Here is a 26,885-nt window from a genome sequence, read left to right as displayed (position 1 = left end):
TTGAAAAATGCTCTTATAAATCATCAATTATAATCAAGTCAGTTTTCTTTTGGTAATCTGAGCTCAGTTTTACTAATCAAACCCAAGCTGGTTTACTGTCATTACTGCCACCTGCATAATCATGGAAGAGAACCTGTCTGATGACTCGAAGAAGGCTAAAAGATTTCTAAAAAGAAACACATGCCTAAATCGAATGAAATTCAAGAAGAGATGAGTAACAGCCATTGGCAAAGTGCGCACTTAAATCCATTTGAGGGGCTTTCATGACGTTAAACCTTCAACTTCAAGGTTTGGATAGATTCCACCCCCGAAATAAAGGAAACTATACTTTTAAGTATAAAGATAACTAGGGTTATCTTTTTATGCCAATAAAATATAGTCAATGATATGAAGCACGTGTGATATAAAAAAAGGAAGGGGGAAAAAAAAAGAAGAAAAGCAGCATTAGCCTATGGGGCGGAAATAGCCTGCTGTTTCTGGCGCTGTTTTAGCGATGTACATAAAATCAAATCTGCTTCTCTGTTTATTTTAAATGAGCTCCTTTGAGAGACGGTGACTCAGCTGCCAGCACAGTGGGAATGAGGGCTTCGCAGGGAGGGAGCCAGCTGGGCATCAAGGTGGAAGACATCAGGGGAGGGGCCACGTGTCCAACATTCAGGCCCTTCGAGTGCGGATGAGATCTTTACGCAATAGCTATCGGAAGATTTCCTTTATGTAACTATCTCATGACAACCCACCGCAAACCGTTCATCCTGGAGAGACGGTGACGGACGAGCTCTCCTGCAAGCCTCTAAATATATAAGAGGGGAGAGAGAGGAGCGGGAGCCCCAGTCACTGCCGTGCCTCGACTCCTCCAGACTGGATGTAGCGGAACAAGGTGGACTTGGAGCGGCTTTTTTTTTTACGCACGGAGTTTGCAGGAAATACCGCATCTCATTCATTTCGTCCTGGGTTCTAACTATAAAATAAGCTGCTTCCGTTTCAGTTTGAGCGATTCGGCTTTTGCTTTGCGGGTGGATATAAGTCCGCGTTTGAAAAAAAAAAAAAAAAAATAAATAAATAATTTAATTCACCAGGTAAGTTAAGCTTCATGAACGGATTTATCTTTAACTCTTTGCCCTTATGGTTTGATTGATGTTTTAATCTAAAAATAAAGCCCGAAAAGCCAACTTTTGATGCTTTTTACTAATGAAAATGATTTCTAGACAACTGTATAGTTCAAGTACATCGGATTATATTTGAAATATAACCGCACAATTATCTAACAGTTACTTTTCCCTTTATGTAATTCTTTCTTTTATATTTAATTGAGAGAAGGACATCAATACATTAAAATTATATTAAATGTAATTTTATTTCCTTGGATTTTTGAATTAATCTTCCATCTGCTGCAGCGTACTGTATAATTTCTTACCAGAAAAGCTGACAAAGAGATAAAACATTGAATCAAAATGAAACTGAATGTTGGACTAAGTAAGCACAGCAAAAGCTAATAAAATATCTTTGTTTTATGAAGGAAATATGATACTCAGGAGAAGTCTCCTCTTCTTGTTGTTCATATCCACATTCCATCAAGTAACACCCCAAGGTAAGTAGATCTTTATAGATCATTTATTTATTTTAAGTTATCCACACTGATTTAATTATGTCTAATAATACTAAGACTACAAGACTTTGCTTCCTTTCGAAAAACGATTAGTTATTCTATTATTGACAGGTTTGCTGGTTTTGATTAGAATCCGTAATTGTAAATTTTAAAAACTTCATGGACCTTCATTAATCCCCAATAGTAATTTGATTTCCTATTTTCATCCCTTCATTTACTGATTTCAAGATGGAGAGCAGGAAGATGAAACATCATTTGACCTGTTTGAAATCAGCCACATTACACGCAAGACTCTGGGGGCCAAACAGTTCCGGGGCCAATACTCTGATCTCCCTGCCTACCGCTTCATCCGCTTTGACCACCTGCCCCCAGTCAGCGCCCCCATACTGAAACAAATACTACAGCAGATCCAGAACAACGAGGGCTTTGTGTTCATCGCCAGCATTCGCCAGGATCGCTCCTCGAGGGGCACCCTGATCGGCCTGGAGGGCCCCGACGGCCGGCGGCAGTTTGAGATCGTCTCCAACGGACGGGCCAACACCCTGGACCTGGTGTACTGGGTGGACGGTTCGCAGAACGTGGTCTCGTTCGAGGACGTGGACCTGGCCGACTCGCAGTGGAAGAACATCACACTTCACATTCATGGGGAAAACGCAAATCTGTTTGTGGGCTGCAGCTTGATCGACAGCTTCATCCTGGACGAGCCCTTCTATGAACGCCTTCAGGCCGACGGGAGCCGAATGTATGTGGCAAAGGGATCGATTCGTGAGAACCACTTCAGGGTAAGATGGAGAGAGTCTTCTGAGATCAGAATTATGGTTGTCTTGCATGAGAAACAATTCAGAAGAGGGTCAATGATAAAAAGTTGTGATCAGAATTGGTAAAAACTTATTATACCTCTAGAAAGAGTTCTTCCACCAAAAGATTTAATAACGGCATTAACCACAAGTTGTTTTTTTTTGTCTAACAGGGCCTCATTCAGAATGTGCGCTTCATCTTCGATACATCAGTGGAAGACGTCCTCCTTAGTAGAGACTGTGAAGTCACAAGACTAGGTGAGAGACAAGTGTTTATTTGGAAAAAAAAAAAGAAGAAGAAAGCCTTGTAGTATTTATCTAAAGGTTCCTGGCATTCTGTGGAAGTTGAGATCTTTCATGGTCTTTCTGAATCCAAAATGTGAATCAAATTTATCAGAACTGCAAAGTGTTTCGAGGCTGATCCCTTGCAGATGTGCTTTGGAGACTCCTTCACATGCAACTCCCTTCCATACAACCACCCTTACATGTGATGTCTCTGTTTTGTTTAAGTATCCACCGCAGCAACCAGTTTACCTCCACTGTATGAATCTAAGGACTTTCTTGACGCTCAAAAAGAGGCTCGCAGATACGTGGCGAAGATCTCCCGCCGTTGCTTGTGGAAACGGCAGTGCTGACACGGTGGCTCGAGGTTGAGTGCTGAACAAAAAGAGATGCAGATGCTTACATTTATTTCCATTGGCAGTGGACTTGGAATAATATCCTGGGAAAGAAAATAGAAAAAGAGGAAAAGTGAAGGCAACACTGCAGATCACAGAGCTTCCACTTCCAGCTGCTCGCACACACACACACACACACACACACACACATTCGTGGTGAGATCATAAACTGGCTGCTTTGGTTGCTTTTCTCAGCTGAAGCTTGGCCCAATTTAAAATAAGGACCTCATGATCTTTAGCGGGACTCACAAGAGTACTAGCTATGGAGATATAGACACAGCATATTGAAACACAGGCACCTTTTACAACACACTGCAAGGTTTCCAGGTCTGGAAGTCGATGCTTTGGTGCTTTATTGCACTGTGAGTCCACATGCATTGAGTAGGAATGTCCTGTGTTCCAGTGATCGTTGCATATGTGTTGCCACAAGAAGTGTTAAATTCCAGCTTGAAAGAGTTTATTTGTTTAACAAATGTCACCAAGGCATTTAAATCTTCTGCACGCTCACTGGTGCCAGTCAAGCTTCCACCTTGGCAGAGAGTTTAATGCAAAACGACACCCATAAACCCGCACAAACCACTCTCGTAAAAGCCAACACACCGGACATTAATGAGCAGCGTTAAAATTAGCCCCCTCATTTCGCTCTCTGTCGAATTCTTTCCTTGCTATGCTTTGAAAAAGCACAGCATGTCAATCAGGGAGAGGGGAGAATGCATAAACGCTTTCACAGACAAGCCCTCCTGAGATTTAAATGGATCCAGCAGACTGGGGAGGAAATAAAACATTGTGGGACATCACTGGGCAAGTCGAATGACTTTTTGATTTAGAGTCCCCGATCTGCTGTTAATCTTCACCAATTTACATCGCCAGATCCAAGCAGATACGTGCTTGTGTGTTGGCAGGACGACAGGCGCTCCATAGAGCTTTTTGATATGCGTCTTGTTTATTCTGGAAATTACGCATTCGCAAACTCTGCTGTGATATAATTAAACTTCAGAGTTTAGACAGGTAAACTGAGGGAAATGGAGGTGTAAACTGTGAGGGAATGCGGGCAGCTATTATGTTATAAGGTTCGCTGCAAACTCCTCCCAGAAAAGATGTCCTTTCCTACTGTGCAGACTTGTATTTCTGCCTCCTTGTCCTGTGACCTGTCTGTGCAAAAATCCCAGCTGGTAGACACGTTATGCTTGGCTGGGTTTTCTGCTGCAGATGTGTTGACGGTGCAAAAAAAAAACTTGGCAGTTAGCCTCATTTTGCCCTTTAAATTGGCCAGTAGCTAGAAGGACTGAAGGATTAGGTTCCAGTGGCTGTAACTGAGAGATTTTCGCTGACTTAACTAAGATTATATGATAAAATTCAAGTAAATTTGTTGGAGAGGTCTCCCTATGTCAGAGGTCTCCTGAAGCAGGGCCTTGTGTCCTCCATCACTGTTGTTAGAAATCATAAAGATTCAGAAAGCTAATCCTTGTTTAAATCAAACACAGCTACAAACTGCACATCTGATTTTAGCGCATTAAACATCGCAGTAGCTATATTGTGCATTACGTCGTCTTTTGGCCTGCTCCTACAAAACAGGAAATCACATTGTCTGCAGATCATAAACCTCATGTTTCAACAATGATCTCAAATGTGTTTCCCATCACCGACTTGTAGCGGCTTACATCTCTTCTGCCTCTCTCTTTTAGACGATGACAATGGCTTGAGAGAGAGCGCAGAGATTGTGGATGTAAGCCCGTCCATCACCACAAACATCATAGGTCCAAAGACCGACGACCTGGGTGCAGATATGTGCGAACGCTCCTGTGAGGAACTTAGCACGATGTTCCAAGAGCTGAAAGGTCTGCGTGTGGTTGTCAGTAACCTCATTGACGGTTTGCAGAAAGTGGTAAGTTGGGAAACCGATTGGACCAAGCACATTCCTTTCCTGTGTTTGCTTCTAAAGTTGTACTGATTAATTCAAATTACAGGTTCGTAAGGAACAAACTAGTCTTTAATATGACATCCATAACGTAAGACATTTAAATTGGGTTACTGGGTAACCTAGTTTTGTTTGAAAGTAAACAGCACAAAGCCGCAGGACTGTTTATAGGGCGGCCTGTGACAACTGAACCCGTTTGACTTCTGGTATCTGTGGCAGCATGAGTCAGGCAGATTTTATGACATGTTACATGTGGACATAGGAAGTGTTCCCCTGGCAGTGGCTCGGTCCAGTCTAATGTCTGACTTTGTTTAAACAGCTCTTGCGTTTCCTCTGGGAGCCTCCCAGTAGTGAGAGACTGTGGGCATGAACCTTGGGGAAAAAAAAGTGGTTGGTATGAAAAGGGTCCCTGAGGCTCTTCCAGATCGAGTGGTGTCTTACACTCTAGTGCTGCACACTGCTGTTTCCCGATTCAAGAGGAAGCTTGCACAGTGAAACACTGAAATCTTTGGCAGCGTTTAATCGACTGACAGTTCCCGAAGTTTGAAGTAGTCCAGCCACAGATCCCCTGGTCTCCAAGTGGGTTGGAGGTTGTATTGTGCAAAAGAAAGCAGGAGGTTTTACTGCTGTGCTCGCTCAGAAGCAAGAGAGAAAAAAAAAAGAAAAAGAAAAGAAGTCTAGTGTTGTAACTGCAACCGCTTAGCTGGATGACTGATCTTTCTCATTCTCCATGATTTGCCCTAACATGTGTTCCTAACATAATTGTTTTGTCTGTATTTGATCTTCATACCTGCAACAGCCAGATGCACTTTTATATAATTAGCGTGCCTTAATTGTTTGTGACTAATGTCCTTCTTGATCTGCTGCTATGTGTTCAGACAGAGGAGAATACGGTCATGAAGGAGGCCCTTGGGAGAATGAAGGACACTAAAGAGAAAAACATGTGCTGGCAGGACGGCCGCTTGTTTGATGACAAGGAAGATTGGGTAGTGGACAGCTGCACTAAATGTAAATGCCAGGTAATTCCAGTTCATGCGGGACAGTACACATTTACTGCTGAAGTCTGTAAACTCGATAGACTCTATGATCTGCTAATTCCAGGAGTCCAAGATAGTGTGCCACCAAATTACATGCCCGCCAGTGGCCTGCGCCAGCCCTTCTTTAATAGATGGAGAATGCTGCCCCGTCTGCATGCGTAAGTAGTTCGCACAAACTCTTGTTGTTGCAAACACGAACGCAACTGCTGCTCCATGTTCTTTCTTCTAAACTAATGCAGCCGTGTGCCATAAAAAACAATATTCCGTCCATGTTGAGCTTTAATAGCACATGACTCTTGCAGCCAGTTTGTCTGAGGGAGTAAACCACATATTTATTGACACTAAGAATGGCTTCTGTGGGTTCTTCAGATGAAGTCATTCGATAAACAGAGTGACATAAAGAATGAAAGCAAGAAGTTATGATCTTTTTCCAGTACTAAAATGCAAAAAATAAATAAATAAATAAATAAATAAATAAATAAATAAATAAATAATAAAATACAATAAGCAGATGTGGATTTTTCCAGCTAAAGACAGTGAAGACGGCTGGTCGCCTTGGTCGGAGTGGACAGAATGCACGGTCACTTGTGGGATAGGAACTCAACAGAGGGGTCGCTCATGCGATGCCACCAGTAACCCCTGCACCGGACCATCTATCCAGACCCGAAAGTGCAGCTTGGGAAAATGTGACAGCCGCGGTAAGTAGCTTGACTCATTTTTTCTCCAAATTGCCCTCATCCAGAAGTGGCTGCCTTTGCGATGCGATATTACTGTGTCTGTGTTGAATTATCTATGCTCCATTACCACTTTGACTAATCGAAAACAAAACATTTGCATGACATGTGGGGAGGTGAGAACATAATGGAGCTGCATAAAAAGTCATCTCAGCTCATTTATGAGACGAGACTAAATCTTTCAAAGTGCAAAACGCTGAGCTTTCGTCTTCATGAGTTTGGATCTGTCACAGTACGTCTGAGTGTGAGTGAGGAACTGGATCTCATCGTTGAGTTGAAGGGTGTGCTCTGTCAAAAAATAATTCCAAATAAATCATTGGCAAAGAGGGTGTTCCACTGTGCAATTACTCACCACTGGCTCCCATGCAAAAATGTAAAAAATATAGGATGTTTTTACTGGGATGTTCTTTGTATAATGCCCCCTTTAAGGGTTCTTTTTGTTGTTTTCCTTTTTTTATTCGACTTGTTTAGATAACCAAATCGTTGTTAATGTCACACGAAGAAAACCTGAGTAGATGTAAAAATGATTTTCAAATGACGGTTGCATTTATTAAGGGATGAAAGCTATGCAACCCAGCGCCCCTGTCTAAATCAATCATTTAGTGTGATTCATCCCATTTGTCTGGAAACCAGACACAGCTGTAGAATCAAGAATGCTTGGCCTTAAAAACGTTTTTAAGAAGAGTTGAGAAATAAACGTCATTGACATGTTCACAACCATTTCTAAGGCATTGGGACACTGAGAGCCATTGTGGAGAACAGAAGAAAACTTGAAACAGTGGTGGACCTTCCCACAAGTGGCTAGTTTACTAAAATTACTCCATGAATGCTTTCATCACTCGTACAGAAGTAATCCTTTTTCTCTTTTTTTTTTTTTTTTTTTGAGAAAAGACAAAGGATTGTTGGAACCAATGGTTGAGCATCAGATGATGCTCAACCATTCTTGTTTACACTGCTGGACAGTGATGTGGAGCACATTACCCAGGAATTACCTAGCCTTTTTCTTTTGAGCCTCTGAAGGGCTCAAAAAAAAAAAACAGAAAAAAATCCAAATTAAGGATTTGAAGTGGTAAATTCAAAAGCCTGGCTTAAGAGAGGTCAGTCATGCTGGGATATCTTCCAGCACATTAGTGAATTAAGACAGCTTTTTGCACACAATAAATGAATTAATCTTTATTAAAACTGCTTTTAATAAAGTCACCTATGCCTATCTAAAACACTTAAATGCAACCATTTTCTTTCCTTCTTGCAGAAGCAGATATTTTTCACAGCTTGATTTTTATTATAGGCAACAGTTTTGAATATGGGATTTGATTGGATATTGGACCATCATCTGTGATTGCTTTGAGCTACCATTACTCAGGATGTATGTGAGGCACCAAAACAGTCTAACCACAAGAAGAGGAGTTTGACTATGATGACATAAATAGTGGCGTAAACATCACATTTCAAAGTGGGCAGCCTTTTCCCGCTATCACACAATGTTTACTGTTTACAGCTAGAAATGGGTGTGAATCTAAAGCGCAACATCGGATATATGTATTGTGGTGATGTCTGCGTGATAGGTGTTCCTCTCTATCCCCAGTTCGCCAGGATGGGGGTTGGAGTTTGTGGTCGCCTTGGTCGTCTTGCTCGGTGACCTGTGGAGAAGGGCAGATCACCAGAATACGCCACTGCAACGCTCCTGTACCGCAGCTGGGTGGAAAAGACTGCGAAGGGAGCGGGAGAGAGACTCAGAGCTGCACTGCCAAACCTTGTCCGAGTGAGTATTTCAGCTAAAGAAAAGATTTCTCAAAAAGAAGCATCTTTGTTCAAAATGTCTGCTGTGTTCACATGTCCAACATTCAGTCCTTGGCTCGCCTCAGGGCGACATTCCCCATGTGCTCTGGACTGAGCTCCTGTCAGTCTGTCAGGAAGCTTTGAGCAAAATAAGCTCAGTTTGTTTTCTTTTGTAGCGTCGGGGTCCATATTTCTGTTTCTGCAAAGTTGTTTGTTTAAAAAAAAAAAAAAAAAAAAGATTATAAAAATGATTAAAGTGATAAAAGGCAGAGTTTTCAAAAATTCACAGCACTCTTAAAATTTCTTACACGGGTGTCTTAATGGGCTTTATATCATCTTTTGAACTAAAATAAAAGACAAAAATGCTGAAGTTATCCTTGCAACACATGTTATTTGTTTTTAACAAAAATTTCTGATGAACAGAAAATTATTGTACATCATTAAATTCACTTAGGTAATACTTTTTAGAGTCAACGTCTGCATCAATTACAGCTGGAAGTCTGTTAGAGATCAGTATGACTATAAATTTGGCAGATCTTGTCACTGGGATTTCTGCTCATTTATCAAGGCACAGCTGCTTCATCTTCATCAAGCTTGATGGGTGCAGCTGCTGTGCAGTAATATTTAAATCATACCTCAAATTTTTCTTCAGCCTGTGGTCTGGGCCGTTCCAGGAACTTAAAATATTTCCCTTAAGGCTGTTGCTTTAGCAGTGTGCTTGGGTGCACTGGCATGTTGAAAGACAAACCTCTGTCCCTCTCCAAGGTATGTGCCCTAACCCCATGTAAAACAGCTTCACCTCAAGGACTTTGATCTGTTTAATAATATCCATAACTGATTTGATTTTGACCAATGTCAACGTGTTACCACACCACGATGCTGCCACTGCCGTGCTTTTGCCTAAGAAGCTTAGTTTTAGTTATCTGTTTTATCAGGGCTAAAAGTGCTTTCTTAATTGACTGAATATCAACTTTTTTCCCCCTTTCTTCTGTGAATTCCAGCTATTTTTGGGTAAATAGAAAATGTTCTTTAAGCTTTGCTTTCCATGTCCTATCAGTGTGATAGCGGCTTCATAATCAAATTGATGTTTTTTTTTGTTTGTTTGTTGTTGTTTTTTACCCACTGCAAATGCATGGTGGCTTATTTATTACTAAATGAAAACAGTAATTCAAGAAATGTTTCATTCCTTCTATGAAGGTTGAGGTTAGTTTTTAAAAACTTGGTAAAGATTAATGGTGCAAATCCTCAGAGCTAAAACGGGGGACTTAATCTCTAGCCCAACTGTAAACTAGTTTGTACAAAGACTAACATACGTGGCCTAGTTTTACTTAATAATTACAAATAATCTGACATTAAATTAGAGAATAAAATCCTAATTTAGAGTATCTGAATAAAGGGAACAATATGATTTAATTGTAGACAAAATCTATTCTAATGCTTTAGACAAGGAGAAATGAGTGTTTGCAGCTTTTGTTAAGCACTAATTTATTTTCCCTTGTAGTTGATGGGGGCTGGGGACCGTGGTCTCCTTGGGCAACTTGTTCTGCAACATGTGGAGGAGGAATCAAAAGTCGTTCCCGTGAGTGCAACAGTCCTCAGCCTCAGTATGGTGGCAAGAAGTGCATTGGAGAGGCTACCGACAGCGACAGCTGCAACAAGGAAGACTGTCCTATCGGTGAGCTCAACGTAGCATTTTTATTTTTTTTTTCAGTTATTACCACAACAGGTTTCAGGTTTGCAAACAACAAGAAACTTTCTTCAGATCGTAACTTTGGTTTAAGAAAAAAAAAGTCTCACTTTGTAGGAGGTATGGCAGTTGATTTATTAGAATTATGTGGTGACTATAAATTCAGGTTGTGTCACAAAGATGCTGCCAAACTGCCAGGAATTATCAACAAAGTCTGTTATGACTACTAGAAAAAAAAGACATGTGTTTGGAGATTTATTTTCAAAATGACACAATGTGCTGTTTGTTTCCACCCATCTCTCTTCTCTGACAGATGGATGCTTGTCCAACCCTTGCTTTGGAGGGGTCGACTGCAGCAGCTCAGCAGACGGCTCCTGGGAATGCGGCCCCTGTCCTGCTGGTTTTCGTGGAAACGGCACTCATTGCGAAGACATTAATGAGGTAAAACCAAAAGACCCTCTTAAGTACTCAGTGGGTTTCTCATAATTCCTTTATTTGGGTTCTTATTTTTCATTTTGCCAATGCATTTTTTCCCTTTCTAGTGTGACATGGTGTCTGATGTTTGTTACAAAGTGGGTGGAGCACAGCGCTGCGTCAACACTGACCCGGGTTTCCATTGCTTGCCCTGTCCAAAGCGCTACAAAGGCACACAGCCGTTTGGTATGGGTGTCGAGGCAGCCAGGAAAAACAAACAAGTGAGTTTTTGTTGCACTCAGTCAGTGTCTTTAGCTGATCTCTGTTAAGTTGATAGATAGCCTCGAAGAAGTGAAACAAGAGAAGGAATGGATTTCCAGGAGCAGATCCCTGGTATTTTGGTGTTGGATCCAAACATATTTATGACTAAAGCATCAACTATACGTGAATATGACTTAACTTTACAAATAAATAAATAAATAAATAAATCAGCACCAGTAGAAGATTGAGGTCAGAGGAGAAGACGAAGTAGATTGGAGTAACTCCTAACAATAAGCATATGTCATACCTCTCTGGTTCTGGTAAGATCAGAAACAGACCGACCCAGTTCTTATAATTGTTTTTGAGTTCAATATTATAAAAACAAAAGTCACAGCTGTTACGTTTTATCTCTAGAACAGGTATTGGGACATTCCATATATAACACACTCCACTGGGACACTGTTGTTTTTGCTGTTTTGATCCCAGAATTTATGGGAAACTAAAAAAATAAAAAAAAAAAAAAAAATCAGTCATGTTTTATTTCCCTTTGTAATGCTCTTTATGCTCAGCAGATGGTTGTCTGATTTCACATTGACTTTGAAAACCATCTTATCATCGGGAATAAAAATGCTTCATTGCACATATGTGTTTAAAAGCTGGATCATGCTGTTAGTTTGGCCTCGGTGCACTCACTGTGTGGTATCTAAAATGGATGAAAGTTCATCCCCTGGTGATGTGGTGTACCTGTGTGCTGTATTAGGCAACAGTACTTGCGAACATGAGATGCAATCCAAAAGGATCTCATAAAACCGATCGTACCTGGAAGTGCTTAGGGTTGTTGTTTATAAACAACAGTGATTACAGAGATTTAATATGATTAATATAATTGAATCTTTTCAGTGCAGGCCATGCCAGCAACTGTTGCTCTTTGAAGTAAACTTGAACATCTGTATTCATAAAACCGCCTCCACTTCTTGTCCGTTTGTTTGTGTTCTGTTAGGTATGTGAGCCAGAAAACCCATGTAAAGAAAAGACCCACAACTGTCACAAATATGCTGAATGTATATACATCAGCCACTTTAGTGACCCAATGTACAAATGTGAGTGTCGCACCGGCTACGCTGGAGATGGCTTTCTGTGTGGAGAGGACTCAGACCTGGATGGATGGCCCAATCAGAACCTGGTCTGCAGTGCCAACAGTACATACCACTGCAAAAAGGTATTTTGAGTGACTGGTTTGGAAGTTGCCCTCCACGCTGTGACACGAAATTCAGCTGATGAATCTTGTGAACTTCTTGTAACCATTTCAGGATAACTGTCCCAACCTACCAAACTCTGGACAAGAAGACTTTGACAAGGATGGACAGGGAGACGCTTGCGACAAGGATGATGACAACGATGGAATTATGGACGAACGAGTATGAGAATTTTATAAACTTTTACAATTACTAAGAATTATTACCACGGAAAACGTAAGAGGACTCATGATAAGTTAGATTATATTTGGCAGAACCCAGTTGCAACCTCACATTTCTGCTCAGGTGAGCAACAACCTAAATGAAATGTGAAAGAAAGGAAAACTTTGCTTAACTTAAAATGAACCACAGTGCGTTGCGATGTGGAGTGGATAGTATCTAGTTTCAATAAAATGCTAAACATTTCTGTGGTTCTGAAGAACTAGAGAGAGTAAGACTTCAAGCAGATAATGAATTAATGTCTTTGGATAATCTTTAGATTATTAAAATAAAATAAGCATAAATCATTTTGCTCTCCAACAAATCAATGTGATATTACTTTTGAAATCAGAAACAGGTCTGGTGAGGGTTATTATTTTATATTACATTCTATGTTCTGTGTCTGGATGAGCAATAAGAGCTTAAAGATTTACAAGAAACAGACATTAACAAACATGCTCTTCCCTGCACAGGACAACTGTCCCCTCCTTTACAATCCCCGCCAATTTGACTTTGACAAGGATGAAGTAGGTGACCGCTGTGACAACTGTCCCTATGAACACAACCCTGCACAAATAGACACCGACCATAACGGTGAAGGCGATGCCTGTGCTGTGGACATTGACGGAGATGGTAAACTGGCCATGCTTGTTTTTGAACTGAAGCACAACTGACTATTAAATCTATGCACTAAAATAAAATTGCATGTTCTAATAGCACATTTTTTCTCACAGAAATTCAGAATGAAAACGATAACTGCCCCTATGTGTACAACACTGACCAGAAGGATACAGACATGGATGGGGTTGGTGACCAGTGTGACAACTGCCCGTTGCTTCATAATCCCGACCAGGTAGTACATCCTGCACTGCAAAGAATGAAACCACATAGTAGGTATATGAAGTATCAATGACTATATTTGTATCTGCTCAACAGACTGATGTGGATAATGACCTGGTTGGAGACCAGTGCGATAATAATCAGGACATTGATGAGGATGGCCATCAGAACAATTTGGACAACTGTCCTTATGTGGCCAATGCCAACCAGGCAGATCATGACAAGGATGGAAAAGGAGACGCCTGTGACTATGATGATGACAATGATGGCATAGCTGATGACAAGGACAACTGCAGACTGACGCCTAACCCAGACCAGGAGGATGCCGACGGTGAGGATGTGGCCTTTAAATGATTTAACATTCCAGTTGAAGCATGTTCCAGATGTGCGAAGGCTACATTCGTTCAGCAGGTCACTCCTGGAAATTCTTACCGAGGGAGTGCCAGCAGTTCATTCAGACTGTGGAAGAGTGAGAGAGAGCAAGACTTCTAGCAGATAGCAGGAAGGCTTACTGTGAGGGAAAACTTTACAAATTTGGCTATCGTTTAACTTGCTGAATTTCAAAGTGTTTGCTGTTTTTTTTGTTTTTTTTGGAGTTATGGTGAGCACCTACATTTTTCAGGGAAAATGGAAACTGGTCTTTTAAGTAGTTCTAGCAATCCTAACCCAACTTGTTTCTTTAGAAAAGAAATTTGGCTGAAATCTGGATCATCAGGTCAAAAGTTTACGAAAACATGTCAGTGATCAGCCTCATGATTCTGATTTATTAATCTCAATCTAAAAAAAATCTGAAGAATAATATTTCTAATATTTTTTTGTTAATTTATGATCTCAACAATATCTTTGTGGGTTGTTTTTGTCTTTTTTAACACTCCAGATTATTATCTTCCATCTTTCACTTTTAAATTACATGAATTCTAGTGTCCCCTTTAAGTAAATGTATTTTCTAGTATATATGTAATTATGTCGGCATGCAGAAAAGCAGGAGAAAGTGGAGTTTTGCTTAAATAAAGCATCCAAAAAAGCTCCATCCTGGTTTTCACACAATTGGGTTGTTTCCTGTGCAAACTCTAACTAAAACATACACTCGGTCAGTGTTATTACTATAATTTCTTGCATGATGGATGGCTCCTCCAAATACCTCATTGTTTTTCTTCTATTTATAATCTGGTTATACACCGTATAGCTAAACATGCATGCTCCAGTATTTTCTAGTCCTGCTCTTCCAAACTCCACGTAGTCGCTATTTGTTCTCACTACCCAGTGAGGTTTTGAGTTCTCCCTGATGCTCAGCAATTAGTTTCCCTGCAGCAGGTGTGAAGTACAGAGGCTGTGGAAAAAGTCGACAACTTAGTCGGCACGAGTGATGTCATTCTGCATGGCCTAGCGGGCCAGAGGGGTACATGCCAGGTTGTGAAGTTTTTATTTCCTTTCAGCTTTCCTCGTGATTAATCCAAAGAGCCCCATTTAAAGCAGGGTTACCTGGAGTTTGTACAGCTGTCTGTAAATGGAAACAGACCACAGAGTAGGAAAGCTCTGGAGAGGATGCCTTCGCGCTCTGTAAAGCTTGTCAGATAGTGTTAATTTGATAGAACCATTTTGGTTCACTAGGACAGTAACAAAGCTGCTGACAAAAGGAAGCTGGTTACTTCCTTCTAGTTCTCCTTTCCTAACTACTGGCTTATTTTCATCCCCGCTTTCCCGGCACGCAGTCCAACTCCAACATACGTCAGACTGTATGTTAGTAATACTTGTGGAAATTGTCACAACAAGAAAAAAAGGATTTGCCTTAGTATACTTGGCCTGGGTTTGAAAGCCCCCTTTTCTGGGAGGAATTGTTATTTTTCCATCCATTTTTCATTTTAACTTGCGAATGTTCCTCAGTAGTGGGAGTGTTGGGATACTTACATCAGCGTACAGCTGTTTTTCAAACCTATTCAAAAGTAGGTCACCCTTGTTGATGTTTTTTTAAAATATTGCTTCATTCAAAACAGGTGATGGAAGAGGGGACGCGTGCAAAGACGACTTTGACAATGACAGCATCCCGGACATCCTCGACGTGTGTCCAGAGAACAATGCCATTAGCATTACAGACTTCAGGAAGTTCCAGATGGTCCACTTGGATCCAAAGGGAACAACTCAAATTGATCCCAACTGGGTGGTCAGGCACCAGGGCAAAGAACTGGTTCAGACTGCAAACTCTGATCCAGGCATCGCAGTTGGTGAGCAGCACACATGCAAAATGTTTGCCGTCAGACAAGCCTTTCATGCTGATGCACTGCTTTCCAAAAGAAACCCTCTTGGCTCTGTAGACTCCCAAGAATGTATCGTATCTGTTTTCCTCCCGCAGGTTTTGATGAGTTCAATGCCGTGGACTTTAGTGGAACCATGTATGTGAACACAGACAGAGATGACGACTATGCTGGCTTTGTCTTCGGCTATCAGTCAAGCGGGCGCTTTTACGTTGTGATGTGGAAGCAGATCACACAGACTTACTGGGAGGACAAACCATCCAAAGCCTTTGGCATCTCTGGCGTTTCGCTTAAAGTTGTCAACTCAACCACAGGAACTGGGGAAAACCTCAGGAACGCTCTGTGGCATACGGGGAACACCGCCGGACAGGTAGGATCTCATCCAAATGCTGTAATGACTTACAAATGTAGTCACAGCTCTTGGTTCTTTTCTATATTTTACCTTGTCATAAGCCCAAACTGTAATGTATTTTATTCGATAAAGCAGCACAAAGTGAAATCTGTTTCAAAAGTCGAATTAATACTTTACATAGGTGCGCACTCTGTGGCATGACCCCAAAAACATTGGTTGGAAGGATTACACAGCTTACCGGTGGCATCTCATCCATAGACCCAAGACTGGCTTTATAAGGTAGGGCAACCTATTTACCTGCCTGTATTCTTTTAACATCATGTTTATGTGTTAATGTCATGGCTTGTTGTTCTCTTCAGGGTTGTGGTGTATGAAGGGAAACAGATCATGGCTGACTCAGGACCAGTTTATGACAAGACATTTGCCGGAGGCAGGTTAGGCCTCTTTGTCTTCTCCCAAGAGTTGGTTTTCTTCTCCGACCTCAAATATGAGTGCAGAGGTAAGTTGGAACCATAACCATGTTTGCCAAACAAAACATTTTGCGAGCTTTGAATTATCTGGGTATCTTAAATCTTACTGTAAGGCTGTCATTTCATGGATATTTAGTTATTTAATTTGTCAGATGGCTAGTTTACAACTTGAGATTAACTAACTAACTATAGAGAGACACAGCCAGACATAAGGGCTGCCCACCCGATGTTTTTCTGTTAATAATTAGGAATATGAGATATGATAACCTTGAAAAAAATCGACCACAATTTTACTGTATCAGGATATTTACACACATTTAAAATTATGCTTTTAAATCCCAATTATTCTGACTGTCGCTAAGCTCACCAAAGCAACAGTCATTGAATTTTTTTTATTATTATTCTGATACACAAACTTAAGAGCAAAACAAAAAGAGGAAGAAAACACCTAAATTTGGCTGTCGCTTTGCAAAACCTAGTGTATGAAATATGATCCAATTTTGCCTTTTGCTCTTTACAAAATAACACAAGTACAACAAACCTCTATAATTGGTTAATTATATGGTCTGTTTACTTGGATGGAGACTCCTGTCTCAGTTGAGATATGATGCCCTTAGCTTTCCAGCTGCAGTTTTGAACAGCTTTATAAAAATGATGGGTGACGTTCCTTTAATTTCCACACCGTCATTGTTTGTTTTTTTTACAATTGGATATAAACAAGGCTGAATTTGTCTTTCTTGTATTTGGGAGAAAAAAAAAGATGCAGTAGCCTTCATTAAGCCAGTAGCAACATGTACAGTTGGAGAAAACTTCAACACTTTGTTTCCAGCATCTCATTAGAAGAACTTTAAACTGAAGGAATGGTGTAAGGGAGTAAACAGTTTTGAAAATTTGGAGCTGTTAAACTTCTGTATCCCTTGATCCTGTTAATCAGCCAATGCTTAATTAGGACGCTAAGAACCTGCCTGTGGGAAAGTTCGCCTTTTCTGACATGAGTCAGAAAGCAGTCAGTTATTCTTTATTTTGAAAAGTGAGAAAAGTAAACACTGAGAAACAGCCGTGTGAAAACATTGAGGTCTGTATTGCTTTGTTAACATAGCTGGACATGTGAATATTTAAAATCACTTTCAACAATATTGAGAAATCAAAGTAAGTGAGGCAAGACATGTGAATGTTATCTATAAAATCTAATAAATACACGCAACTTCTAATGTTAAATAAATCTGGACAATGTGGTGTATCTCATCCGAAGAACATTAGAAAATGGCTACTCTTCATTTTGAAGAAGCTTTTCCACATTTGATACATGGTTCTGTGTGATGGTTAGAGGGAAGTCTCCACAAATGCTAAAGTTTGACATGAACACTAAGACTTAGAAATAATGTAGAGATGAGTCTAAGCCTTCATTATTTGGACATGTTTGGAAACAACCAAATGCAACATTCCAGGATAAAGGCGTCATACCTACCGTGAAGAACAGAGCTGAAAGTATCATTGTTTGAAGATGTTTTACTGGAGTAGCACCTGACTACCTCACAGCTATAAACTCTACAGTGGTCCAGAAGGTGTTTGAGGAAAAAAAATGTGTGAGCTCATCTGTAAAAACAAAAAACTGTGCCGAAGCAGAACTTGACTCTGCTATGTGACAGTGACTCAAAAACAAACCAGTAAATCCACCAACAGCTGGCTGAGAGTTAATAAATGGCATGGGTATGAAAGAAACTCCTCAATCATCAGCTGAAATGAGGATTAGAGCAAACTTTCCTGAAATGGCTACAAGAATCAGCTCGTTTCATTTCTTTTCTCTTGTGTAATGAGCAAAACAAGTCAAATATATATATATATAAATATATATATATATATATTTTTTTTTTTTTTGCCAAACCACCTTCATTTTTAAAGATGGATAACAAAGACTAGGGATATTTTATTTTATTTTATTTTTTTACAGAGTCTAAATTCCTAATTGTTTCTCATCTCTGTGTGAACTGTTATTGTTTCTTGCATGCAAAGAACATTTTGTAAACAATCAATATGTTTTCCAAACTTCAGATAAACCGGAGTTCCCAACAGTGTTCATCAGGTAATGGGGAAAGGGTTTGTGTGTCGAGTTGTTGTTGCAAGAACAAAACTGCTGTTTCTGCTTGTCAGCTTGCCCATGCACAATGCCCCAGCTGCATTGTGAAAGGCCTTGTGCGTCAGTCCAAGGATCTTATGCTGAGTGCCAAGTTGCTAAATTGTGGAAAATGAGCCTGCGGCACTTATTCACAATCACAGCCACGTTGCTGAAGACACGCTTCCTAATGCCCACAGTGCACATGTTGTTTCTGCATTCTGTCGCTTTTCAATGTGGAGGCTTTACCGTGAACTCAGTACTAACTATAGTTGTCTCTCAAATCTTCTTGCAGATAATTGAGTTATATGACACACAGAAGATGGACGAAGGCAAGAAGTTTTCCAATTGAACCCTGTCACCAGTGAAGCCATCTGGACATAAATAAGACTTTACATACAGGCATCCTTTGCCTTAATACGTTGACAGGAAATGACATCATGGCAGATTTCAGTTTCCCTTATGCAATTTTTCCATTCATGGGAAGAAACTGAACATAGTAAACATGCTTAAAAAGCCTCTGCAGAATATCAAAAAAATAAAAAATGTACCTATTCTACATCTTTATCTTTATTGTGTGACCACTTGATGGAGAATCACTTACAAGGGAATCAATTATTTGTGATTCCCTGCATTTGCCTTCTCGCTTTGACATGTAAGTGATTTCTATTGACAGATATTCTTTTGTTTTTACTCAGCTGTTGGTCAGTCATCTGTCAGAGCTCTGTCTGACAAAACATAAACCAACCAGCTAACTAAAACCTTAATCAACACTATTTCTCAACATTCTTCTTATGATGAATGTGATTTAAAATGGGAAACTACAGTGATTGATTTCAACAATGCGAAAGATGTTTATACTAAGTCTGTACTATAATTTCTTTTGTAAATTATTTAGGCTCAGCCTGTATTTTTTATTTTTTGCATTTGTGCTAGTTTGTAAATAGTTTTATTTATTTGTTTACACTGATATATAGTTCAATATCACAAACAAGATAGCATACCACAAATATCTGAAGATTTTTAAGTGTTCTGTCACTTCTGTCGGAGGGACTGTTTTTGAAAGTTGCTTAGAAATGATCATTTTCATACCTTGGTGACAAGGTATATTAGTTGTGGTTGTTCAGTTTAAGACATCAAAGTGATATGTATGTTTATCTCTGTCTATATGAGTTTAATCATCAAAACTGGCTGCTACAGGTTTTTTTTTCTGAAGTGCCTGTTCCCCGGTAAGTCTGGTGCTGCCTAACAGATCACTTATATGCACCTGACAATCTGAGGGTCATTACATTTTGTGGTAAAGTCTTAAAAATGAAAGATTGTAAAGACGTATTGTTCCAAGTAGTTTTACACTCCTATGTTGTATTTTTTAGCATCATCATTGGATATGTGGACCCTTACAGTGTTGAATGAAATGATTCCATATGAAGGTCTCAAAAGACAAAGTGTGACTGTACAGTGTGGCTTGGGATCATGACAGTGACTCAGTTGATTGGCATTAGTCTGTGTATTTCTTATGTTCTTCCCTGCTTGCTTTCCGTCTTCTTCTTTTACTTGAGATTTGCAATGCACAAAGTGTAAATGTTTTTTTTTTATTATTATTATTTCTGTGATGTTACATAGACATTTTTACAAATTTGGATTGTTCTGTTTACAAATAAACCATTTTATACCATTTTGTTGAACATATGACTAAAAACTGAAATTGGCTGATGAATAATTTTACAAACAAGAAGTGTTTCACTTTCCTAAAACACTTTCTTCAAATATCCAGATTATGTCTCTTCAGCTCATATAATGAATGAACGGTGTGTTTAAAAGAGAAGTGTTGGGATTTTGCTCCTTTATTTAGACCCAATAAGTCATATTGGGCTGGCAGCACAAAAAAAAAATAAAAAAAATAAACCAAACTTAGTACTGCGAATGGGCAATATGGATGATTTGGCAAAGCCTGTGTCTATTAGTCAGGATGGGTTGTTAATTTGTCTGAAATAAATTTGACCTGAAGCAATAAAGTATTGTGCATTAGATCAGGTCAGATGCTTCCTCTGAGCTTAAACTGCTGTGCACTTTATTCACACTGCTTAAAACATCCTTAAAGATGATCCTGTTTTCTCCTTTTCCTACGGGTTTCTTCCGAAAATCGTTACAAATAGCAGACTAACAAGCCTGACAATTTTCCAAAACATCTGGTTGGTAGTGACATATAAAAGGAATAAATTTATTAATTTTTATTAGAGCTAATTACTGTTTTATAATGCTTTGCTTTAGTACTATGACTGTTTTGATTTTGAAACAAGCATAACTAATATTTTCCCAAACTCTTGTCTATTTAAAAAAAAGGTACCAAATATTTCAGTCCTCATCAGAAATTAATCAGGAGTTAATTAAATCAGTTAGTGCAGTTGTCCTTTATTTTTCTGCCTGTTCAGATCCTGAAACAAATTTTAATATCAAACAAAGTCAGCTTTAGTAAATACCAAAAGCATTTTTTTTTCTAGACTAACTTTATTTAAAAGTCAGCTCAAACTAACCTGGCCCTATGTCTAGAAGCAGTTGTTAAATCATAAATTAACTGTGATTAACCATCACTGTTGAAAAGTTGTCCAATTTCTCTGGGCAGAAATAACAGATACCTTAAACAGAACCTGTTTGATAGCCTGGTATTAAGAAATCTCACATATTATGATACGATCTCAAGAAATTACAGAACAGGAACAGGAGAACAACAAAGTAGGTGATGTCTATTACCCAGGGCTTGAACAACTTGTAGCTGATGGGAACATGAATTTTCATTTAGAGGCAGAAAATCCTGAAGGAGTGGTGTACGACAAGCAGTTTGTGTCCTTTATCTCAAACACTTTACTTTAAGTGTCTTAACATTTACTCACTATTTGACTTGGAGGATTCATGAACACAGCAGACTGCAACATGTCATACAGAGCTGCAGCAGCCATTACACTCTCTCTTCCTCCATGTAAAGAATGTAAAATCCCCAGATTCATTAGATCAACAAATTAATAGTCTGTAATTTAGGTTTAAATGGTACTGTATCCACACAAAAATAGGTAATGTTTGTGGAGGCTTTTCAACCAGTCATATAAAACTCGGGTTCATAGCTGTCTGGCGAGCACTATAGGTCCTGCTGGCATAAAATCACTGTCAGTGCATCAACAACAGGAACCAGAAGCTGAGTTTAGTCAGAGAGTCTGAAAAAAAGCAGGAGTGGACTGGGGAGAAAAAGTGACCCAGGAATCCCTGATAACTTTATGGAAAATTAGGCCTGTCAGTTCATATGAAATGAAATGACATCCAACTTAAATAGTGCTTTATTAAGACACTCAAAGATACAATGAAATCAGTAATTCCCAATCACACACACATTTCCACACTGATGATGGCAAGTTACTGGAGTGTAGATACACCTCCAGCCGCATGCTGTGATCTGTCTGGGGAAGAGAATTCATTTGATCTGGCATTGTAGTTTGAGGCATCATGGCGCCGCAGAACAACAACGTGCTGTGTGACTGCGGGACGAGCACAACAGCTCCTCCATGGGCTAAACCACCGACCCACCAGGGAAATCCTCGGTAGACCCCATTTTCCAGTCCACTTCTGGAAACCAGTAATTAAAAAAATGCCTTGACTGAAGCCCCAAAGCAATATTTGGGATTAGAGTGAGATATCCCGAAAAGTGTTCCCCTCGTTGGGATTTTCTGACAAATGGTGAAGAAAAGATGACCTTTTCAATTGAAAAAGTAAGTCAGAAAGTAGACATTGCCCTGATTAAGACTTCACGTATAACTGAGCTTTCAAACCGATCGTGTGATTTTTCCCTCGTTGTGCCTCACATAGAGTAGAAAGGTTAAGAACATGCTTGTAAGTACAGGGGAAAAAGTTATTAAGGAAAAAAACCTAAGTCAAATTTTGTTCTTGTAGCTGTGTCAGAGACATTTAAGTTGAGGTTCTTGGAAACATCAACGTGGCACAAACCAAAGACTCGCTGTATGGCCCTGGCAGGGGCAGCTGGTTTCAAGCCCAGAGCACGTTCCTTGGTGGTTCATAAAGCACTGCCAGGGGATGTCAATGCATAACACAGCAAACCAGCATTTTTTTTGCTGAGATGAGGGTTTAGCAAGCAGGGAGCATTATAAAACAACGTAAAACCTCCTGCAAACTGGTTGGAGTAAGTCCGAAAGTGCGTCAGAGAAAGATGGCTCTCAGAGTACAAGGTAAGTGGATTCCATTGACAGAGACCTCATCGTAGTTGAAAACTTAAACCTTGCCCAGTTTTTTGTTGACGTGTATTAGTCATAATGTACACAGACAAAAGTAAGAGGATTGAGAGAAAAATACCACATAAAAAAATGATACAGTTTCAAAGTGGTTTTTATTCTTTCTTTTTTTTCTTTTTTTTTTTCTAAAAAGAAAACTTACATTGTTCCTGAACAAAGGATCTCAGCTCCTGCTGGAGGCGAGTGTGCTGGGAAATAAGTAAGTCTGTCAGTTGAAATAACGAAAGCCATTTATTCCAAGGCAGGAGTTTCTCTCGTCATTTGGAAAGTATCTATGCTTCTTTGCTTTGCCAGGCTTTGGAGCCACACTCAGATCCCAAAAGCCAGAGGTGTTGGGCTGCGAGTTGATGTCCCGCAGCACAGGAGAATTGTGTGACATTAAATCAGCTTGTGAAGCCTTTGCCTGGCAGTAACGTCATTAAGAATAAAACCAGACGGTCCAGATTGTTGCCTAAGGATATTTAAACTCAGATGTATCTGATTCACGAAATCAAATACAGAGCTCATATATTTTGGAGAATAAATATTATCCAAATTTCCTCGACCTCCTTCCTTGCTGTGAGATTAATCCCTTTTTGTATTGGGATTTTTTTTTATTTTTTTTATACCTTGTCCACGTAACGGCTTAATGTGAGAACCTGTGCTGTCTGAGGAAGCTTCAGAGTTTCTGAAAAAGTAAAATGTTCCTGAACAATGAATCATTAAAAAAATAAAAATAAACAAATGAAATTGGCCTGGACCAAAAATAATGGTACCCCTAGAAAACACTGAAAATAGTTTGAAGTGTCATTTTGCATTACAGGTGCTTTCAAGCTTGTAATTAGTCAATCTGCTTATTTAAAGTGTGATAAGTCACTGAGCTGTTTGGAAACATGGCGTGTGCCACACTGGACATGAATCACAGGAAGCAAAGGAGATTAGAAAGAAAATTATAGACAAGGATGTTTAAAGTAGAGGCTATGAGACCATCCTTAAGCTGCTTGATGCTCCTGTGACTACAGTTGTACCTATTATTCAGAGGTTTAAGGTCCACATGATTGTAGCCAACCTCCCACATCAATGAGAGTCGACCAAGAAGGAAAGCAAAGCAAAGAAAAGGGAGACTGAAATTTGCCACAATGCATTTCGACGAGCCACGAAGGATCTTGGAGAATGTCTTTGGACCGATTAAATTAAAATTGGAGCTTTTTTGGCATTGTACGTCAGACTTGTGCTCACAGACTTAAAAATTAAGCTTATCAGGAAAATAACATTGCCCTACTGTGAAACATGGAGCAAGCGAGGTTATGTTCTGGAGCTGCTTCGCTGAATCTTTCTCAAATCTTGAATCTGTGCAGGGTACGATGAAATCTCAAAACTCATTCTGGAGAGAATGCTTGGTGTCAGTAAGCTTGATCTAAGTTGCAGGTCATGAATCTTTTGTCAGGATAATGGCTCAAAGAACAGCTAAAAACACTCCAAAAATTGCTAAGAACAAAACACTGGACTATTCTGATCTGCCATTCATTGGCAGTTACAGAAACTGATAGATTTCAGTGTTTATCTCAAAAAGAGGGGCAACAACTGTCATTTTTGTCCAGGCCTGATTCATTTGTTAATTTTTTTTAAACGATTCAGTTAAACCACAATTCAAAAGCATGGGTTAATTTTCAGTAATTTTTTAATTTTTTTTATTTATTGCTGTTTTCAATTTCAAGTTATTTCAGAGACTGTTGTGGGTACCAACAATTTTTTTTCATGTGTGCAAAATCCAACAGTGTGACAGGACTTCTGAAATACCCCTGCATATTTGACCTGGATTTTTCTTTTCTTTTTTTCTGCACAACGACGGCTGCCGAAATGTGCTATGTCCCGCAGGCTTATGGAAGAGTGTCACAGGGCTGGACAAATGTAAACACTTCGGCGTGAGGCCAGACACTGCGTTACACACAACCTGCACCTGAAATAACAGAGAGGTCAAGGCAGTCCGTGAGGATTAGTCACAATGCCTGTTAGCTGGTGAAGCTTTAATGAGTTAACGACCAGAAATTAGACCACATTGATGGTGATTAATAAATAATTTAATATTAAAAGCATTTTTGTATTATTATTATTTTAATTTTAATTCTACTCATAATTAAAACAAAATTCCTAAATCAAAAAAAAAAAAAAAAAAAATTGTTGGCTACACATCCTCCAGTCCTCCATATCCAAAAGTGTTTGTTGGACTGCCAGCTGGTGGCTGTGGAAACCACTAGGGTTCGGTGAACCAATCGTCTTGTTCAAGAAACCAGCTTAAGGAGCTTTGTTTCATGGTGTGTTATCCAGCAGGAAGTAACCATCAGAAGAAGGGTACACTGTGGTAATAAAGGGATGGGTATGATCCACCACAATAGGGCAGATAGCATGAGGTGTTTTAAGTATTTCTCAGTTACACTAAAAGGCCCAAAGTTTGTATGGAAGTATCCCACACTAACATTAATAAAAGGCAAAATGAATCCTTTCTTTCATGTTAATAAACACCAATCTGGGTGTTGCTGTGGCAGTTTTGCACAAAAACTCCAGTAGTTTTTGTCCAGCACCAACAAACATGCCATGTTCAACATCATTTAAACCTCCTTGTGTCCCAAACCTGATACGTTTTAGAAATGAAAATGTCTTAAAATTGCAGAAGGTTACAGTGAGCAGCATGTTTTAGTTAAAGATCAACTGTTGAACATTGTAACTTTTTAGTATTTTTTCAAAGCGTTAGTGATTTTGATGTGCACTTTCTCTGGCATGTGAAGGTAATGTGTCCACTATGTGATATGCTCACTGGCTTACAAAGGGGCAGAGGAAGGATGCAGCCTGTGTCTAATCTGCTCCTCACGAGGGGGACTACGGCTGCTAACTCCCCTTCATTCAGCAGCAGTGGAAATAAGTGATCATTCCATATCTTTTTACATCTCTGATGAGTTTTTCAGCCTTGTTGCGTGCTGCTGTAATGGAACAACCCCTCATGAAAATACTAATGGCAAGCTGTTTGAAGAAGGTTAGTTCTGCTAAGGTTTCTCTTGTCATGCTTACATTTGGCCCATTTGACAACTCCAGTAAAATGTACACTTTGATATAATTCAGATTTAAACAGTCTGTTGTACTCAGTTTTAATTTAAGAATATAGGGAATTGTTAAATGCTGCACTCTGATCCGAATCAAATAAATTGCTTAAATTTAGGGCTGTTTTAACAGTGCAATTGGCAGGAAACAAAATGAGTTGTACCATCCAAACTGTCTCCATGATGTATATTAAAGTAATTTGTATAATAATGTTAATGCAGAAAACAAGCTGCATGAGCAATGTGTGCTTGTTTAGCTGCATTTGGCCACAAGAGGCAGCACAACAAGCTAAACATGCATTCAATGAGTGTGTGTTTCAGAGCAATCCTTCCCACCTCCCTCTTCTCCAGGTAGCAGATTTAAATTGGACAGTGCATTGCAAGAAACTTCATAGTTCATACTGGCTCAACCTTTCCACATGCACAGACTCCAGTATATTTATAGGGATTGAATGGGCTGGAAAAAGTGCTGTTGAGAGGAAGGAAAATGATACATGGATTACAGATTCCTTCTTTTTTTCTTTTTTCAATAAAATGTGATAAGCCTTGTGTGCATTCGCATTCAGACACCTTCTTTCTGATCCCCCTGAATAAAACGTGGGGCAATCAACTGACTTTAGAAGTTGCCAAGTTGTAAACTGTGTATAGTTTTATCCCAGCATAAATGCAGCTGTTCTGTGAAGACTGCAGAAGTTTCTTTTGTTAGTGAACAAACGGCATCACAAAGATCAAGTAAGACAGCAGATCAACCAGGGAAAAGTTTTGGAAAAATTAAAAGAAGCGAAACACTATCCCAAAACGTGGATAAATTTAAGAGGTATGAATACTTTTGCGAGTCCCTGTTGGTTCAGTGTTCAGAGTTCAGTTTGTCAGTTCATGCTAAATCCCTTCTGATTTGTCAAGCGTTTCAATTCCAAATCTCACATCTGTCGCATGAAGCTGGACTGAAAGTTTGGAAAAAGGTCATATTATTGCATAACCGTTTAGTGTTTTGAGTTTCATTCACCTCTGTGATGGCGTTACATCAAATAACTTCACACAGGCCTATAGTTTTTGGCCTTCGCACAGAGTCCTATGCATGGGCCCCTGAGAGCTGTTGAACAGGTGTCTCCAGAAAACCTCCCA

The 26,885-nt window shown here is 39.6% G+C and overlaps 1 protein-coding gene across 3 annotated transcripts; it reads left to right on the top strand.

The window, feature by feature from the left end:
* The first annotated feature begins 447 nt into the window (after positions 1–447).
* On the top strand, positions 448–20,066 carry thbs2a (thrombospondin 2a). Of its 3 annotated transcripts, XM_014983164.2 has the most exons (23): positions 449–1,076; positions 1,517–1,588; positions 1,835–2,388; positions 2,577–2,661; positions 4,766–4,965; positions 5,877–6,017; positions 6,100–6,193; positions 6,563–6,733; positions 8,355–8,531; positions 10,050–10,223; positions 10,549–10,676; positions 10,778–10,930; positions 11,911–12,129; positions 12,221–12,328; positions 12,838–12,997; positions 13,099–13,217; positions 13,301–13,535; positions 15,199–15,426; positions 15,555–15,826; positions 15,990–16,087; positions 16,168–16,307; positions 18,331–18,361; positions 18,687–20,066. In XM_014983164.2, exons 2-23 carry the CDS (start codon positions 1,522–1,524, stop codon positions 18,688–18,690), a joined length of 3,558 nt encoding a protein of 1,185 aa, XP_014838650.1. In that variant the 5' UTR covers positions 449–1,076; positions 1,517–1,521; the 3' UTR covers positions 18,691–20,066. The 3 variants fall into 3 exon arrangements, with proteins under 3 accessions (XP_087869014.1, XP_014838650.1, XP_014838651.1); XM_088012888.1 differs by lacking the exon at positions 18,687–20,066 and having other exon boundaries at positions 448–1,076; positions 18,331–18,365; XM_014983165.2 differs by lacking the exon at positions 18,331–18,361.
* Positions 20,067–26,885: the final 6,819 nt, after the last annotated feature.

Source organism: Poecilia mexicana, unplaced genomic scaffold (assembly GCF_051168715.1).
Source record: "Poecilia mexicana isolate PSO_F unplaced genomic scaffold, ASM5116871v1 scaffold_15, whole genome shotgun sequence".
Classification (NCBI taxonomy): Eukaryota; Metazoa; Chordata; class Actinopteri; order Cyprinodontiformes; family Poeciliidae; genus Poecilia; species Poecilia mexicana.
This window is presented reverse-complemented; position numbering and strand designations above follow the sequence as displayed.

Coding starts and splice junctions, on each gene's coding strand:
- thbs2a (XM_014983164.2), top strand. CDS start 1,522: ATGATACTCAGGAGAAGTCTCCTCTTCTTGTTGTTCATATCCACATTC. Junction 10,224..10,548: donor CAAGGAAGACTGTCCTATCG/GTGAGCTCAACG, acceptor CTTCTCTGACAG/ATGGATGCTTGTCCAACCCT. Junction 10,931..11,910: donor CAGCCAGGAAAAACAAACAA/GTGAGTTTTTGT, acceptor GTGTTCTGTTAG/GTATGTGAGCCAGAAAACCC.